Here is a 20,770-nt window from a genome sequence, read left to right as displayed (position 1 = left end):
AGTAACGAATATGCTACAATGAATCTTATTTCTATAGAAATACAATACAAATTTGGTTGTAGAAGAAAAGACTAAATCGAAAAACCTGTTTCTTGGTACCGCTGCGCGAACCGGTTCCGATCACGCGTAACTGACTAAGCACTTTATTTTGATCGCTGTAAGGACTATTATTGTATGAATATTAAACCAGTTATAAAGAACTACTTTGGATTTGAAGTAACGAATATGCTACAATGAATCTTATTTCTATAGAAATACAATACAAATTTGGTTGTAGAAGAATAGACTACATCGAAAAACCTGTTTCTTGGTACCGCTGCGCGAACCGGTTCCGATCACGCGTAACTGACTAAGCACTTTATTTTGATTGCCGTAAGGACTATTATTGTATGAATATTAAACCAGTTATAAAGAACTACTTTGGATTTGAATCTTATTCCAACAGAAATACAAATTCAAATTTGGTTGTAGAAGAATTAAAAAATTACGAAACAAAAAAAAAAGTTTTCGTAGGCTCCTTATACGCTTATTATTTTTTTATTACAGATTTAGTATTAACTGCTTATAATCGGGTAATCCTCAGCCGTAATAGTTGAAATTACAAATAATTTAAAAATATTTCTTAACTTTCTGTTTTTTAAATGCAAATAAGTGCGTGACGTAGAATTAATCCAAATAAATTATAAAGTCGAAGTCTATTTTCAAAATTATATAATATGACTCCAGTGTTGAATATACATTATTTCAGTAAAGTATCGTAAATCGAACCTATGAAAACAAACCGGTTTTTTTTATAACCAGTTCGAAGAACTGTTTTGTAAATGTAAAAAACCGGTTCGTTTCGTTTTACGTAAAATCTGAAATGACCCAGCACTAACAGATAGACGACAGATTAATATTACAGAGTTAACAATAGTCTTGCCCGATATTTATGTACATATTAAAAAATTAATAATTATATTTATATGAGAGACATAAATATCTTTATAAACATATCACCTACTAGTTATACGAATAACAGTATAAATTAATTTAAAAAAAAGAAACAATTTTTATTTTATTATTATATACAGGAAGTATAATAATTAATTGTTTAAAATAACACGAACTTAAATAAACTTAATAATGATAATAATTTAAGCGATCAGACTATTCATACTGAAAATTTGTTAGGGTAGCTTATTTTACAGGGTAGAAATTAACATTAATAAGCTAATTGTCACTTTGGGAATCAAATAAATCTTCATCTGTTTTTTTAAAGGTGGTATCTGGGATTTTTCTTAAAAGTACTAATTTTTCTTAAAAGAAATCTAATCTATATTTTGCGCAGAGATAGAGATGTAATCTGGAACCTACTAACTTATGTGCTACATTGGTTACTAACCTATGTGTAGAGCCATAGTTTACTTTATTTTTTTAAATGTATTTGATGATAATCTCTATCAATCCATGTTCATGATTTGTACAGTAGCTATTTTATTTTTTATTCGTATATAATGAAGACCGTAATGCAAATAATTCTTATATAAATAAATATCATTTTCTTATTAATGTTTATCTAAAATTTACACTAGTTCTAATGTCATTTGTCAATATTATTTTATAGTAATTAGTAAGGCAGTAAGTGGCAACTGGCATTCGACACTCGACAGACGTCAGACGTCATTTTCTGTTCCACTGCAGTGGAAATCGATTTTTTGATAGTAATTCGTTATTGTTAATTTTTGTTACAAGGAAAATAATTTATTCAATAACAAAATGTCCCAAATAACAACAAAAAGTGGTGACAAAAATCAGGATGAGGTAAGTTTTTTAGTACATGACATTTTATAGTTTTATCGTCACGCTTGTATTTATTTTTGAAAATAAAATCTTTACGCCTAAATATATTAATATAAATTGGTTAGTTTTTTATAAATTTCTTTGGTAACAAGGCATAAAGATATATGAAGCTTAACTTGATTTTATGATAAACTAGCAATTCATTTCTGATAAAAAAATCCAATAAGTATATATTTTTTAAATTTTAATATATTGTTACCAGCTGTCGATATCTAATAAAATTGACTGCTATGCACACATTTTTTTATTATTTGATGCTTTATTAGTTTAATGAAGACTTGAATTTATCAAGATTTTACAATGTAGCTCAATTTTTTCTTAAAGAAACTTCTAATGCCATTCACATACATCCAACAAGTACCGGGGAAACAGATACGTTCCAAGCTCACCCAGGCCTTTAACTATTGGTTGAGAGTAAGTGATGAGAAACTCCGTGCCATCGGTGAGATAGTACAGATGTTACACAACTCAAGCTTATTGTAAGTAAAGCAATTACATGTTTTTTTTAATTTTTATTTATTCTTATCTTGTTCTGAATAAAGCATTTGATATTAGCAAATGTTATTTGTAGGTAAATATTTTGATAAATGTAAAGATATTTAATTTAATTTATTGCAAGAAAGCTTGTAATAAATAAAATGTTACCATATTCAATTGAGCATTCTGTCTTTTATGCACCTTCGTATAGACCTACTTGATCTGAATACAATTTATACTTGAGAATAACTAACACTATTAATTCTTAAATTATGTATATATTCTTGACACCACAATTAAAAAAAAATAAAGAAATTCATGCTAATCATATAAACAGTCTAAATTTTAAACCTGTGAAATAACAAATGGTAGAAAACTACACCAAATATCTTCTGGTGTAAGTTAGATATTTAATAATGTTAAACATAAAATACAGAAAAATCTTTGGAATAAACATAAATAAAAAATTAATAATAATAGTAAAAATATATACAAATATTTGATGTGTTGTACAATGGGCGGAGTCATGGCTAATTAGCCATCTCTTCCAGACAATCCAAATTTGTATATTGGGTTAGTATGATTTTTTGGTAAGGCAATACAAAAAAAACTTACTAATTATTATGTAAATTAATACATTTTAAAACATGTATTCAAATGTAAATTATTATTCTTTTATCATTATAATAATTTATCTGAGAACACAGTTGACCTTTGTTAAATAAAGTTACAAAGTAATGAGTATAGTGCGAATTTGTTAAATAATTTAACATTTAAATGTTTCAATACAATCTTGTTATATTATATAAATGTTGGAATAATATTTAAATAATAAATATTCAAAAAATATTTGAATAGGACCTTAGTGATCACCATAGTTTTATTTAGAAATATCTCGTCCAAATTCGAGATACATAATTATATATAGCCTATGCCAATGGATGGAGGAAAAAGATGAACAAACCTTAGATTTACGTATTTCATGCAATTTGCTAATAATTTAGCTATATTGTGCCCTACTTAGAGTTTATGATCTTTATTAATAACTACTATCCACTATCCATTTTAATTTTACTTCCAAAATTCCGATAACAGTTTCGTCGACTTTCAAAACGCGATTTTTCGCAAATTCATAGTGAATATCATAGACTAATCAAGCTCTCGACCATTATATCGCGTCAATTTGCTGTCAAATGTTGTTTATTTGGCTTTTTTTCCTGTTATGGTTGGAATAGAGTGTATTATTGAGTGTTTAAAAAATGATAATGTCGCCCTGACTAATTTTGGCCACCGCGGCCACTCTCAAAAGAGTCCAGCCAACCATACATGGACTATATTATATAATGCACAAGTGTGTGCCCAGACACAGACACACTCTCTATTTCCTTACTCTCGTTATGCGATTACGGCTGTACTTGTTTTGGCACGGTGAGAACTTTCAACTTTCAGACTACGTGCTGTTACTGAGATTTTGCGATAGAAAACCTCGATTAATTTTTTCGGGTTCCGTCCTGGGGTTTGAACTAAGGACCTCGGGATCTGCTGCCTTATATCTAGCCAATGGACCAACGAGGCAGCCAATTAATGAAATATATATGACTGCTCAACAGATGAAAATACAGGGAATCTGTAATTCCCCAATGAATCCAGTTTCTGAAATAATTATCAAATTAAAATTAACTGTTTTGAGATCATTGTCCAGATTTAAACATCCATGTCTTTTATTAATTTCATGGTCAAAGAAAAAATATTTAAGATGTTGGGATTAATGCCACGGCTTTATCCACTGACCCGTATAAAACCAAAATATATTATTTATTAAATTTGGTACGATCGTCTTGGAAACAGTGCTTATTTCAGTTTTGCCTTATAAGATTAATCGTTGTTTATGATCATTCGTTTAATTGACGCTTAACAGAACAGAGGGGGTGACTTCGTTTTTATTAATTAATTTGTAGATGTTACGCATCTAAGTGCTTTGGAATTTATAAGCAATTATGCTCCATTCCAATAGTACTTATACAATTCATGCTCGTTGACTACCAAGTCGCTAGATATAAGGTCGCTGATTCTGAGGGTCTAGCTCCAACGCCAGGTCAGACCGATAAAAAGTTATTCCGTTTATTTGACGCAAAAGTTTTAGTTGCAGCCCGGAGTCGTCGGTATTGCACCTGAACTCATTCGTACGCGTCAAATTTGACGACCCATCTAATTATGAAAGTGTACTTGTATTTACGCACACATTTGTATATTAGGTAATAAGTCTTGCGTAGTTAAAGTGGTGGGTAGTCTTTGTGAGTGTATATATGTAGTATGTAGATCTATATATAATCATAAAATTGTAAATGTCGTTATATTACACACACATATAATTATATTATAATCAATGTTTTGACAGCTTTTTGGCGCGTTTTCAGCTCTCGCTTTTTTAATTTCAGTCAAGGAAGAGTTTAACACTTTCTGTTATATCATATTAAACAAAAATATAAATTTATAATATTCAATTGTGCTTACGAGAATTTGGCACCTAAAATCAGAGTATTAACGATTATAAGTAGTAGCTTTCTATCATCGATTAGGTTCCCTTTCTATTTGAAAAACAGTTTAAGAATAATTTCAAAAGCTGGTTAATCAAACTAAAATTGGTACGATTGTTTTACGAATTTATCAAAAGAACATCTATATTAACATCTAAATAGAAATTCCAGTATTTTCTCTGGACGACAATTGCTTCTATGAATTCTATTGTTGGTATTTTCTAAGTATTCTTAGAAAATGCAGCCTTATACGTCTTTGTTTTGGATAATATTCCTTAGCGGCGTAGTATAGAAATGCATAATTTTAATAACATTTTTCGTAATGCTTAGTGAAAAATAGACCACAAATATTTATAGTTAAACTTTAAATACATTCATGACAGTATACCCTACCCTACTGTCACGACAAAGTCTCTTTCAAATACCTCACACACAACACTTCGAGCCGAAACAAACACAACACCTTTATAAGCTACATCCAGCTCGAACCAATAAAAAAACAATTAATACACAGAAATTTTGACGTGTTTCAATACTATGAAATGACTAAATATGTATAAATCTTATACAAGATTCAGCGCGACTCAGTAATAGTTTAAGTATTAAATATTATTATATAAATATCTGCGTTACTAAATTTAGATCGACGTGACAAATGAATTTCATGCTGTGTTAAAATTTAAAATAAATTAACATTTTATAATAATAGTTTTAAAAAAATATCTATTCTAAGTACCTAATTATTTTACAGCAGATTTAACGGACTGGTAATAAAGTTACGTTTTAGCAATAAAATTGTTTATCGTTTAAGCGAATGGCGTTAGGAGGCTGAGGACAATTTGCAAGAAATACATTTAGGAATGAGCTTGTGACATACTAAAAACAATTACAATTTATCGCTTTAATCCTAAACCAATGTTACAATGCTAACGAAATATAGTAAGCAGGGGCTAATGACCTCGTAACTAAAACCACCCACATATTTGTATATTCTATTCCAATCTAAGAATTAATAAAAATAACAAACCTTGCTTTACGAATTCTAGGCAATTTTCAAATAGCTCAGCTATATTGTACATTAATAAAAGTTATTGCTTAATAGGTCGTTATTTATAAGAGAACAATATTTCATTTGACTACTTATATCCCCATTTTTTCGCCAATCAATAATGAGGAGCATAGATTCTTTCGACCAATGATATCATGTCAATTTTATGTCAAATGTTATTTATTTGGATTTTGTCCTCTTGTGGTTGGAATCGGCTATGGACTATTGACGTCCCTGAAAATCTACCACAAATACGTATTGGAGGAGGCTCAAAAGTTTTTTGCGCAAGATAAGTAGTTAGATAACGTTTGAAATAGTAACAAACCCATTTTATATCTGCGTGATAATGATGACAAAAAACTTAAATTTTACCTATTAACACAATTCTCGAGCTTCACCGGTAGTTTTTCCATGGTTTCGGAATCAGCAAAACGGGTTAAATTTTGAAACGTTTATACCTTAATCCAATATATATCAATACAGGAAGTATTCAATTTTTTGAAGCATTTTTATGAATTGGAGCAAAGGATAAATTTATTCGAAACTAATTGTACAAAAATAAATATGCAGTCAGTGACATTACATTACGAATGCGTTCTTGCTAATCAGTACGTTGAAGATGTGTTGAGTCGTCGACTCAACGTTGAGGGGGCGAGGGTCGCACGACGAGCGAAATCACAAAATATTAATTCTATATATATTTTCTCTGTTTATTATTAAAATATATATAATTTTTTTTACAGATTGGACGACATACAAGACAATTCCATTCTACGTCGAGGTATTCCAGTGGCGCATTCCATTTATGGTATAGCGAGCACTATTAATGCAGCTAATTACGTCATAATCATCGCCCTTGAAAAGACTTTGCAACTTGGACATCCAATGGTAATGCAACCTTATTTATTATTCTTAATCTACGAATTCAAACGTAAATATAAGTTTATACGCACACCTTAGATTTTCTCCCTAATAATATTTATCGGTGTTAGATAATTTTTATGTTGTCTTCCCATTAAATAATCGAGAATGCTTGGTTCCATTTATTCTTATAGCAATTATCGATATGACTTATTTTTTTCTTCAATAAAAATATTTACTGTGCGACAACTTTAGTAGCTAGGATTGTAATGGCAATAATCTTCAACGATAAATAACAATAATTGTTTGTCTCAATTTTAATTTGAAATAATTTTTTAGACTGTAGTGATTGTTAACTGTTGTCATAACAATTGCATTAGAATAATAAATTAATCCAAAGCTAAACTAAGGATTTCTATAATAATGTTTCTTTTAAAGATCCGTTTCTGAGTATTTTTGAAATATTTATGTAGCAATTAATTAGTTACGTATCTCATTCTAAAATTTTCATTAAACAACATACGTAATCATTTGTATAATTAGATACGTTATGTCAAAAATATTTTTTTTTTAGTTTTTATTTTTTGTTATATTTATATATTAGTAAAATACAAACAAATTAACTCATTATAGTATATTTTAAACCTTGGTGGTTTTTAGTTGCTATTATTTAATTGATTTGTTGTTGAAGTATTATAAGGTAAGTTAGTTAAAACGCGTACTGAACCAAAGATTGCAGGAACAAACCCGCGTAAGCATCACTGAATTTTCGTTTGCTTAATTTTTTATAACTTTATAATTCGTCTCGTGTTCAGCGGTTAAGGTAAGCATCTTGGGGAAACTTGTATGTGTCTAAAATCAGTTAAGCTCTGCTACATGTGTATCACCAACCCACATTAGTTCAAATGTCATGCAATAAGCTCAGAATCCTAAAAGGGGGAAGTGGCTTTAGCTCAGCAGTGGGTTAGTAACGGACAGTTACTTTATTTTACTATTTAAAAAAAAAACAACTAATTCCTCTTCAGTACTTTATATTGTATTATATTGTATGTTACTTACAAAGTATATAAAATATATATTTTATTCCCTATATATTATATTTTAATGTGTACTTACATATAACAATGTTTTCATACGATAGTGGGAAAATTTAAACAAATATTAAATATGTACATAATAATCTTTTTTTAATAAACGTTAAAAAAAATCTAAATATATATAATCTTAATTTAAAAAAATACGTTTTAAAGAGCAGCGATTCATTTTATCGAGAGTGTGATAGCGTGAATTTATTTAGTTGATTGTAATTTTGTTGTAAAATAAACATATATTGCTTGTTGTGCGTAGTCAAAGGTTTATTTATGTTTATTCCTAATGTTATTGGAATGAATTGTGATTGGAATCTTATTCCTTAATTAATATAATAATATTCTTTCTTTAACAGCTTTGTCACAAAAGTGATTATGTTGCTCTTAATGCATATGAATTATATATCTATATCTATTTAAAATACAAAAATAAACTTTGTAAATACTGACTTGATCGATCAGAGGATAATTGAATTACGTGTCAATTTAAACGAAAATCTTAATGCGTTAAAAATTACCATCATTGATTCTTTTGATAATTTTTTTAAATCTATTTTTACGGAAGGACTGATCGTTCTATCGAAAATAATAATAATCTATCGGTTCACCAATATTTTGCACAAATATCGCTTTTGGTTCATTTAAGAATAAATGATATGTCATCTTTAATGTGAAGAAACAAGAGAATATTACAATTATATGTTATACAAATTTACGTCTGATCATTACCCCTCTCATCTTCCCCCCGGAAGCGTGGGGCGGTTACAGGTGCTAGTTACATTTTTCGGGGATTAAAAGTAAGTATTCCAGACTATATTTTTTCTCTGTGCATTGAATTCAAATCCGTTTAGCTGTTATGGCGCGATTGAGTAACAATTATCTATCCATTTATGAGTAAAATTTCGTTTCATACCTAAAAAAGAGATAGAAGCGGATTGTGCCTGTAAGGCAAAATGTATTCATATGTTTGTTTTGTTTAATATTCGTAAACAAAATGTGACGTATGTTACGTACAGTTGATTCCTGAAGGCGGCACTTCAATTAGCCTAGCATGTTTCTGTAGAGATGGCTACGTTTAACCAAATAATTATCACATACACGACCACTCACACCCGCGTGAAATATAAATATGTAATGCGACACAAATTATTTTAATATATTTCTAGATAATCGTACCTCAATAACTGTTTAAAGTAATGTAATAATTCTAGAACTTTCTATGTGATCTTGTATTGGCTTAGCATTTTTATTGCGGATAAGATTGTTTTTAATTTGTATTCACGAAATTCATATATGTATAATTAAAAATATACATGCCTATACAATAAAATAGGGTAAATCCCTTATTCCAATCGTAGGGGTAAAGATAAACAAATCTTAGATTTTCATTAGCATTTTTTTTTAGCATTAGCAACCTGTACATTTTCCCACTGCTGGGCTAAAGGCCTCCTCTCCCTTTGAGGAGAAGGTTTTTGGAGCATATTCCACCACGCTGCTCCAATGCGGGTTGGTGGAATACACATGTGGCAGAATTTCGTTGAAATTAGACACGTGAAGGTTTCCTCACGGTGTTTTCCTTCACCGTTGAGCACGAGATGAATTATGAACACAAATTAAGCACATGAAAATTCAGTGGTGCTTGCGTGGGTTTGAACCCGAAGTCATCGGTTAAGATGCACGCGTTACCACTGGGCCATCTCGGCTCGGAAAGTAATCACTACTGCCCATAGACGTTGGTGCCGTAAGAACCATTCCTAACATCGCCAATGCCTAACGTGGGAACTGAGATATAATGTCCCTTGCACCTGTAGTTACATTGGCGCACTCATTGTTCAAAACGGAACACAACAATACTAAGTATTTCTGCTTGATAGTAGAATAATATGAGTGGGTAACCAGAGAGACTTGCACAAAGTCCTACTAAGTATAAGTTTCTATTTGTGAAATGTAATAAATAATGTAATTTCAGGCTACCGCTGTGTACACCGAACAATTGCTGGAGTTGCACCGAGGTCAAGGTATAGAGATATACTGGAGGGACAATTTCCAGTGTCCAACTGAAGAGGAATATAAGGAGATGACAATGAAAAGTATGATATTTGTTCGCTGTATTGCCTCCATTATTTTTTAATTCTTATCAAATTTTTTATCCTAAATTTGAATATGGAATTAACGAGAATATTTAAACACAGGTATACGCAAAACTGATTATGTGAACATTGTGCCGTAAATGCTTTACTTGCGTCGTGGCTAATTAATGCGTCGATTGCGCGCCGAATATGACAACATTGAAATTATTGCTGAAGGTTGTCTGCGGCGATAAATATATTTTTGGTGTTAATAAGACGAGGACTATACTGTTTAATGACAAGTTAAATTGTCGCCGGCAATGGCGGATAGCAGCCGTGACGTCATTAATAATCTGACGGCTTCCGAACGGATGTTACACTTGTCACTTTTGGAAATATGTTGAATATTTTAGAATTTGTCGTTTAGCTGTATTACTATTATAAATTATATCCTGGCTAATTTAGGTCACGATGCCCAATCTCAAGGGAGACTAGCCAAATAAGCAGGATATATTAGTATAGTGCTCTAGTGCGTGGACACAGTACTCTCTATTCCCTCGTCCTTATAATCCGATGGCCAACACGACCGGAAAGAGTTCAGGCGTAGGTCACCAATTTCCACAATTCTCAGTAACAGCCGGACTGTTACTGAGAATTTTTCGATAGATTATTAATTTTATCTTCCCGATCTGGGTTTTGTGACCAGTATCTTGGAACCTGTGCCCTTATGTCTGGCCCGAAGACCAACGAGATAGTCAAAATCATAGTTATTAATTAGTCGAAAAACTAAAATATTAAACAATATAAACTAAAAAGATTTTTTTCTTTCCAGAGACGGGCGGTCTTTTCATGCTGGCGATTCGCTTGATGCAGCTCTTTAGCGATAACAAATCAGACTTCAGCAAACTGTCATCGATCCTCGGTCTATATTTCCAAATAAGAGACGACTATTGCAATCTGTGCTTACAAGAGGCAAGTTTACAAACAAATTAAATTTTATTACCTTTTGATATCGAAGTAATAAAATATTTAAACTAAAAAAAATATCGACGATTTAATTTAACTCCTAACCTTAGAGTCTAATTTAATGTTTCATGGTCTGCCATAGCTTGTGTAAAATTTTATCAAAGTAACACCTCGTAAATTCTCATCAGCTCTCAAATGTAAAGCTTGGAGCTTTCTCCACACTGTTTCGATACAGGTGGGTGCACGTGTTACAGGATATCATCCACAACATGCAGGTTTTCTCACGATGTTTTCCTTCACCGCCGACTTTACGATACTAATATTACAAAGAGGTAAAATTTGTTTGTTTGTATGTAGGGGATAATATACAGAAACTGTATCAATTAGGCTCACTTGGGCGTTTAGGTTTGATTCAACTTACAAATAAATCTCGAGAAATAATTATTGAATGTAATTGTGATTGTTTCAGTACTCTGAGAACAAGAGCTATTGCGAAGATCTGACGGAAGGTAAATTCAGTTTTCCCGTCATACACGCGATACAAAATCAGAAAGGCGATAACCAAGTACTTCGTATCCTTTACACAAAACTGTCTTATAAGTGTGTGTGCGTGCGATTGCGTATGGCTGCGTGCATGTCCGTCAATCCCAAAATTCCAATATCACGTTTTTTCCATCCAATCTAAACCATCCAGGGATCCAAACATTTAGGAGGAGTTCATTTACATAATATATATTTGCATATAATGTATAAATAAAATGTAAACAAGATAAACATATCCTTAGCTTTCTCAGATATTCTCAGGCAACGCACGAGAGACGTAGAAGTGAAGCGTTACTGCATCTCACTCCTGGAGAGATTTGGAAGCTTCCAATACACGCGGGATCGTTTGCAGGAGCTCGACAACGAGGCCAGAGCTGAGGTACGTCATATTAATTTCAAATTGAAACATCAGGAAATTTCACTCTCACGCTGATTAATGTCCTTTAGAAATTGTCGATGGACAGTTTCAGTTAGAAAGGCTAGTTATAGGTACACGAAATAATGTAGCATATGTGTGTGTGTGCAAAGACATGTGCCATTTCTGTTTTACACGACTAGAGAGAAATCAGACACAGGTCAATGGCTTTATTTGCTTTTTAAGTTGTCTCTCTTTACCCTCCAAATTACGAGTATGAATTTCTTGTACCCAATAATGTTATTTGTCTAAAGATTTGAATGCCTCCTCCAGTACCTTATCTAGTCGCTAGACCAAAGATTGCCAAAGAGCCTGTACTATCTGACTACACTCGTGAACATCGTGCTTACTCATCTGTATAGGATTTTAATATCAAATCAAATGGAGATTTTATAAGCGAATAGCAATGTTAAATACACTTTTACGAGACTAGTCATCTGCGCCAGACGTATCACAGGAAACAAATGAGTTCGCCTGCCAAGTACACTATTTAGTGTCTGACAGGATTAGAAAGAGTTCAGAAGTTCAGGCTTTACGTGCTATCCAAGGTGTGGGAAAGCAAACACTACCGACTCCCAAACGCTGAGAGGCTAATGAATATTAGAACCCTGGACTATGTGATCTGCGGTCTTATAACCTAACTACCATTTATATATTATCATATATATTTATTATGGATTATTTATATATTATTTTAAATTGAAAAAAAAAAATGTTAGTGTGGGCCACGTCTTCCAAGAAGACGACAAGCTCGAAGTCCAGCGAAGATCTGCTGATGTTCAGCAAAAATATAAAATAACACCATAATTAATAAAAATAAAATGTAAAAAAGGCACGGGCAACTGTGAGCCCGTGCATGTTGTAAAGTAAATAAAAAAAAAACCTAACTACCAAACAGATAATACGTTCCTTACAAATATGTGATGTACTGACGCTAAGATCATTTATATTTCAGGTCAAACGTTTAGGTGGTAATCCACATCTGGAAGAGTTGTTAGACGAACTGCTGAGCTGGCGACGAGACAAGAAACCTGCCATCAATGAAGAATAAGTTAAAAATTAATGTTTTCTTTTCATGATTTAAGCTTCTGTTCGTATTTTCGTTTGTGGAATACATACACAGTTTGCTCTTTACATGAAAAACCATCGATTAAGGACTACAGGAGGAGCATAGTTGTATGTTTTAATAGAAACTGTTGCTAAATATTCAGAGAATTACTAATAATTCAATCCCTTAATAATATGCCACTTTGAAAATTATTTTGTTGTCACGATTTCTTGAAATTAATTTTTTATCGTTTTTAATTTATAATTTAAGAATAATATTTTTTTTACATTATTTACATTTAAAAAAATATATATATTTTATGTAAAAAAGTCAATTTAATCTATGTTTGATTATGGTTTTTTTTTACATAAAATTAATATTTTTTGTTTCAGTTGGAAATTTTAATTGGCTTGTTCGCAACTTACCAAAGTTTTTTTTTTTTTTTATATTTTAATCGTCGAATTCTTAGCGATGAAATTGCTAATTTATTCGTAAATATACAACAAACATAATTATTATTAATGTAGATAGTTACTTAATTGTTTTTTTGTACTTATGTAATTAATTTTGGCTTAATTTTGGATATTTATTCTTAATGTAAGTGAATATAGCCTATTCCAATTGTGGAAGTACAGATAAATAAACAACTTTGACACTGAATTGACGTCATTGTTTGACATTTTAAATAATTATTATGGATTTGTGCAAAAATGGGGTTTTGAATATCGATTAAGTTGTTATCGGCACTTTTAAAGTCGATACGAATACTTCTATCACAATGAATTATAGTGGAATAATGTTCTATTATTAATAATTATATATTAATCAAGAACAATCTGTAGTCCATAATATTGCAGTATATTGAAAGGTAAGGTTCGTTTATGTTTACCACTTCTGCGATTGGAATGGGCTATAAAGATGTCAACCAATAGCGGCGTAAGATTTGCATTGTTATTCGTCGCTTTAGGTTGCTAAAGACTTTAAAGTTACAAAATTTAATAGAAATCAAACGTTAGTGTTTTACCCAAATTAAATTTATATTAAATATTATCAATGAAACGATTAATATTATATAATTTTGAGTGTTGTCATATTTAATATGAAATTCGCAGCAATAATCCTAGTCATGGATGGCTTATATTTTTGGCGTTTGTTTAAATTATTTCTTTCTTTAAAATAATAAGTATTATACACACTCAACTCTTGAAGTACATTTAAAATAAGTTAATAGTATTATTTAACATATAACAGAATCTTAACTGAAGTGTAAAATACGCTTGAGACGGTTATCGATCATGGTTAGAGCGAGTGAGCAATAATCATCTCACTCACACTCAAGGATGTTTAAGTTCGTCCCAAAATAAGAAAAAAGTGGAGGAAAAAATGAAAGCTTAAAAATTAATAAGGCGTCATTTTTTTACTACTATTGAAACTCAATAAAAAAAACTGATATAATTGTGTGACGTCACAATAATAGAGAGGGGAGGGAATGGGGGTGCGATTGTAATGAATAAGATCTCTCAGATTGTAAAACAAAAGGTTTTATTATCACCAGACACCACATGGAACTGTCCTAGTTGAATCCAGTTTCATTGATGAATGCTTCATCAGAATCGGAGGCAGACGGTGATTAAGATCTTATATTGGTTTGGTTTCAATATAACTATTTAGTTATCATTATCATTATTTTTGTAAATTAAACATTTTGCACTGCGGTAAATGATAAAGCTAACTCGCTGTTAAATATATTATGTTGGTCATTTTTGAATAAACAATGATTAGTTTGGAGTTATTTGCTGTAGTGTTGCCAGATGTAAAATGTATGTTGATAATTTCACATGGGTTTATATTTAGACAGTAATGTGGTTTTTGATATTTATTATAACTGGTTACTGGTGATATGTTAAACGTTAACCATTGTAGACTACTACACGCTACCGGGTAGTTTCATTCTTATTTTTATGATATAGGTAGGCGGACGAGCAAATGGGTTAACAGATGGTAAGCGGTCGCTCCGGCCCATAGACAATGGCGCTGTAAGAAATATTAACCAATCCTTACATCGCCAATGCACCATCAACCTTGAAAACTAAGATGTTATGTCCCTTGTGCTTGTAGTTACACTGGCTCACTCACCCTTCAAGCCGCAGCACAACACTTCGTAGTACTGCCGTTTGGCGGTTGAATATCTGATGAATGGTTGATACCTACCCAGACGGTCTTGGACGAATCTCTACCACCATGTAATTAGCTTCACTTTTGATTTTGTATCCGTGCGTTCCATTTGCCTTTTATTTTATAATCTGAGCTTGTGGTGTTACCATTCTGTTGGCGTAATGTTAATTATGAATATACCCTTATTGTTACATATTAAAATAAATAATTTACGCTTTTACAATTATATAAGCTAGTAAGTTACCTTAGACTGTAGAAATATTAAAGCCTAACATAAAACCGAATGACAATAATGTTATAATTATTACAGTAATGATTTATAATCTGTTAAACAAAATGTCATCGTTACTCCTCAATTTTTCTTTCGTCTTATGTATATTCTATTTTGCAGAATAATTTTAAGACAGTACTTAGTATAGATTAGTCATAGTTAATTGGAACTGCCTTTGCTTTGATATTTTATGAGCTTTTTCATTCCGCTTGTTCGATTGTATTTTGTTTAAATGTTTTTTTTTTTATAAATAATCAGTACTTGAATATATAGCTGATGTAAATAAGTGCAAAGATAAGACTTGATCAATGTTTCGGTTACAGCAAGATTTTTTTTATTAAAAAAGTCGAAATTTGTTTTTCTTTATTTATCATTAACATGTTTATTTTTTTTTTATTTAATTGACTTGACTTGATTTTTAAATTTATTAGAGTCGCTCGTTACCGAGTTCAGCATATCACAATAGAGACGTTACTCGCAATTGATTACAAAGATTAAGCTGGCAATACTATAAAATATTTATCGATTAAAAAAAGCAATCCAAAATCGATTAAACTTGGAATAAATTAATTATCAAGGCATTGAAGATGAAAAGTATTCTAATATACAATACACGTATTTGTATATAATATTGTGTAATAACTGTTACAATCACATAATATAACTGACACAAAATCGAGTTATCAAGCGAGCTGCTATATCACATACGATTAAATTAAAACTGATTATATCTAGTCCATTTTAATATTTCATTTAAGAGATCGCCTATAAGAAGTTTCCTCAAATTTTCTTCTGGACTCGTATTATATGGCTTAATAATAAGGTTTTGGTTTTGAAACGTGCTTACATATTAAAACTTCTCATAAAATGTGACTCTCTGGCTTGTTGCCTGCTCTAGTGCAGTTTATTGGAGTTTTCTTCAGTCCTGTCTTAACCAAGGGTGCAAAAAACCCGGGCGCCTCACCAATGGCGGCCAAGTCTTGTACCATAGTTGAATCGCTCTAGAAAATCTCTTAAAATTTATTTTGGGCCTGGTTACTTATCTTGAAAATATCAATAATAGTCATGTGAAAATAGAGTGTACCTTTGTTTTGGGCGCATACACAGATATGCTACACAATAAAGTATCCAGCGAAGTTGTATTTTCTTTGAAATTGTCTGATGTGCGTTTAATGGTATGTTTAAAACTCGTCCGAATTATCAGTTTTAATATTTAAAGAGCGCAATCGGTTACTTTTTATTATATGTTGATATTTGTTGGAGTTTTAATTGTATGTATGTAATAAGTATTACTTTATTAAAGGAAAGATGATCGTACAATTTTATATTTATGGTTTTTAGTAATTTTTTATTAATATTAGATAGATGTTATGTGCAATACGTGCAATTATGGCAGTCTGCCTTTAATATCAATTAAGAATGAATATAATTAATATATTTATTAATGAAATTATATTATCAGTCTTTTTTAGTAGTTTTTCCTACAATTTCGTAATTACAGAGCGTGAAGTAGAGCAGACCTTATTAATAAATTTTAATGTATCTAGTTATTTTAGGAACTCTTCATACACAAAAAACTGCCTTTTTTATAAATGATAATCTATTCTGATCTGAATATTCCAAGGTTATCTGAACAAATAGTTTCTTGGAAATATTATTGTCTTGACAATAATTAAAAAACCCCATCGGACATTGCGTTTGCCTTTTATAAGAGGCATAAATAAAAGCACTGCCATCTAAATCCACTTTTTCTTTTTATCTACCTATAAGAATGTACATTTCACATCACCTCTTGTAAACTTGAATTTGGCAGAATATTTTACTCATGTAGCGAAAATATGTCTCAGAAAAAAAAACATTACAAATGACATTTATTGAAAAATATTTAAAAAAAACAGTATTTATTAATGTATGAATTTGTATAATAATACTGATACTTGCTAATTTAACATAATATTCATCCAATTTTCATCTGGAAACACTGCCCAAATGTTTTATAGTATAATGTATCGATCGATGGTGATGGTATTAATTTCAAACGGAACGATGAATTCATATGTCTTCCAATGATAGACAATAAATTAAAGGCCAATAGGTTTTATGAAAAAAAAAAAAAACTTTTTAAACAAAGTTGTATTTGATAAAAAATTAGATTCTATTGTCACCAGCACTTAATATTATGGTTGTTAATTTGGTGGGTTGTAAAATTGTGTAGATTTAGTTTTAATTCAGTTGTATTTCAGCTTCGATTATTAATATGTCTAAATATACTATCAAAGATAAGAAAGAACAAAGAAGAAAAAAATATGACCAACTTAGCTACAAAGTAAACGCACACTAGTAAAGTAGTATGACGTTTGACGAGTGTCAAGCGTAGCTGCCACGCACACCAGGACTTTCAGTTGGCTCCCTTATAGTTCTTTTTTAGTGCGACACTGTAGATATATAAATTGTCTATGGTTTGTTTTGATCCCCTCATTCTATCAAATTAACTTAAATTAAAACTTGTAAAATTATTTTATCTTTGCAAATAAGATCCAATTGGTTGTTCTTTTTGTTTTGATTATATTGTTAAATACAGCTAAAACAAATACACATAGTAACCACAGTAACCTCATTACCGAGTAGATACTAGGTAGCTATGTTGTTATCTCTCGCCAATAATTTATTTTAAAACGAGCTTTTAAGAGGACAATTGCCTGATCCGAAACGAGGCAATCTGTCAGCGGATCTGGTATCTTACAATATGGTCTAACATCCGCTTATAAAGTCTCTCCACACCATCAATTAATTTAAGACTGTAAAAGAAGGAATGTCTATGGAGACAGGAGACTCGTATTATTAAGAGAGACGTAGACGAATTTTTTAACTATTTGGGCAAGACATATCTTTTACCAAAAAAAAAAATCCCAATAGAAGCGCCGCGATTTTTGGATAAATCATAAAAAAATATATCATAAAAAAAAATGAAACTGATACGTATTATTAAAAAATATTTTGAACATAAAATTAACCTACTTATAAAATAAACACATGGGGAATGTTCTATCTACTAACTGTATTTAATTATACAGTTCTACAAGTGAGTTCTACAAGCGAGAAAAATGATATCATGTTCACGTTATAAAGTCTGAGAACAATATCATTTGATTCCTTTTTCAAGTGTGGTCATATATACGAAATATTGCATTATAAATTTTATGTGCTTAAATATTACACTATTTACTATTGAATTATTTTAATATAGAAGTAGCAAATGTACTCGTAATTAATGTTTGATGCTGTTCTATAAAATATAGGAAGTATATAAGCAATGTAAACATTAATAAAGCTTTAACGCAACCAATTTTGTTTTCTTTTAACACTATTTATCAGGAAAATATTTTTATTAAGTATATAATAATTACCTAGTATTATTATATATATAGTTTTATAACAAAATATAAAATTAAAGTAAGATAACAGAACAGCCTGTAAAAGCTCCATCGCTGGGCTAAGGCCACCACTCCGTCTGAGGAGGTTTGGAACGTACTCCACCACGCTGTTCCAATGCTGTTTGCTAGATACACAAGACAGAATTTCTCAAGGGCTCTTAAGTCAGTCCAGCCGGTGGACAAGTTACTTTATTGTATCTTTCTTTTACTGTTAATTAAATATTTGAACAAGAAAAACTTGTAGACAACCAAGTCACGCGCTTATTAAAATAAACTTAGTAGCTAATAACTGTGACTTATACAACAAATAATTTCTAATTTACGGGTTATAAAATGTAACAATATATTTTTCCATTTTTATAACATTTAGCACGTGTTTGATAAAATAAATGATAAATTCTTGTAGTCAATAAAGATAGATAGATTAAAGGTACATTTATTCATTTTTGATCAAGGCCAAAAGTTGAGGCTAGCTAACTTTCTCCTAAAAGAAGTTCTCGATTTATAAGCCCTGGGACGTGTTCGAGACGTTATGTGATGTTTCGTGTATACTTGGTAATGTAGTCTTCTCGAACCTTGTCGAGTATTATTTTGTAAATAAGGTACTCGTATGTAAAACCAGAATAATTTATAATAATAGATTAATTACGTAATATGAAATACAAACCGGAAACTGTATCTCTTCTTATTAAAATAAACTTATTCGATTAAACCGAATGTCTAAATGTGTAGAAGGAACACTTTTTTTTTTTAATTTAACTATTATATCAATGTATATAATCTGTTGATTTTATGAGTACAAATCTCCGAATGTTTATTTTATGTTATTTTATTATTAATTAATGTCAGAAAATACATAAATAAATCAACTCTAAAAATAGTACCTATATATTTACAAATAATTAATAATAAGAGAATAATTTTGTATGTTTGTTTATATGGATTCAGAATGTATAGGTACTATAATAAAAGATTTAACTTATGTATTGTGCCGACATAAGTTGTAAGAGAAGAAAACTATATAATAAGAATACATTTGTTGAAAAAATTGCGGGATATTTTTTTTTCTTTCGCTGGAAAAACGCATTACGCGTTTCCACCGCATGATGGGGGGGGGGGGGTATGCTGGCGCTGAACGCACCGGAATAACCACTTAAAACCAGCGGGACTTGGCGGGATAATTATTTGGCTCAATCGTTTCGTCATCTAAAACTAAACTAAGTACATAATTTAATTAACAATATTATGTTTATTCACAGTAATATACTTAGATCTTTTTGAAAGAAACGGTGACAATCATTGATAGACACGAGGAGAACATGTACACTAATAACACCGTAGTTTCCGACTTCGCAAAGTGAATACATTCTTCCTGGGACACGGTTTTCGTTTCTATAAAAGGATTCCACAGCTATTTTAACTTGGCCTATTAAAAATTTAAATTATATAAAAAAACATTGATAAATAAGGCATATTACTCTATACAATATTATATTAAAGATAAAAGAGCGTGGACTAAGTACTTATTGATTTCTAGGCGGATGTATAGAATTTTAGCTCTATTTTAATTCTGTAATTAAAATAGTGGAAACTACTGAGTGTACACTGAACCGGTGGTAGCTTAACATTTAATTAAACACTGTAACATGACTATTTAAAAGTGCTATTAAGAGCCTACATTAATAAAGAATATTTTGAATTTAAACTAAACTTATATATATATATATATATATGTATATCTAAATATAGCGGCAGAGTTTAAATACATAAAAAATAAATATTGTATTATGTCAATAAGAAACTTTGTGTCATTTAATTAAAAGATATAATTCAGTATAAAAATAATAATTAAAATCGGGATGCTTTGGTAGTATGTTTTAATACGTGAATCATTTTATTATTATTAAAAAGTTGCAAACATCGTACAGTATAGATTTAAAGCGTTTTAATAAAAGTTCTATATAAAAGTAAAAAAAGCATCGTCATTTCATATCAT

The 20,770-nt window shown here is 30.5% G+C and overlaps 1 protein-coding gene across 1 annotated transcript; it reads left to right on the top strand.

Annotated features, from left to right (window-relative positions):
• Positions 1-1,645: 1,645 nt before the first annotated feature.
• On the top strand, positions 1,646-13,113 carry LOC125065500 (geranylgeranyl pyrophosphate synthase-like). The gene is made up of 8 exons (XM_047673154.1): positions 1,646-1,803; positions 2,167-2,321; positions 6,648-6,792; positions 9,823-9,943; positions 10,755-10,894; positions 11,358-11,460; positions 11,683-11,810; positions 12,802-13,113. Exons 1-8 carry the CDS (start codon positions 1,759-1,761, stop codon positions 12,895-12,897), a joined length of 933 nt encoding a protein of 310 aa, XP_047529110.1. The 5' UTR covers positions 1,646-1,758; the 3' UTR covers positions 12,898-13,113.
• The last annotated feature ends 7,657 nt before the right edge of the window (positions 13,114-20,770 follow it).

Source organism: Vanessa atalanta, chromosome 7 (assembly GCF_905147765.1).
Source record: "Vanessa atalanta chromosome 7, ilVanAtal1.2, whole genome shotgun sequence".
Classification (NCBI taxonomy): Eukaryota; Metazoa; Arthropoda; class Insecta; order Lepidoptera; family Nymphalidae; genus Vanessa; species Vanessa atalanta.
The sequence above is the reverse complement of the archived record's forward strand: the minus strand, read 5'-3'. Positions and strand labels throughout refer to the sequence as shown.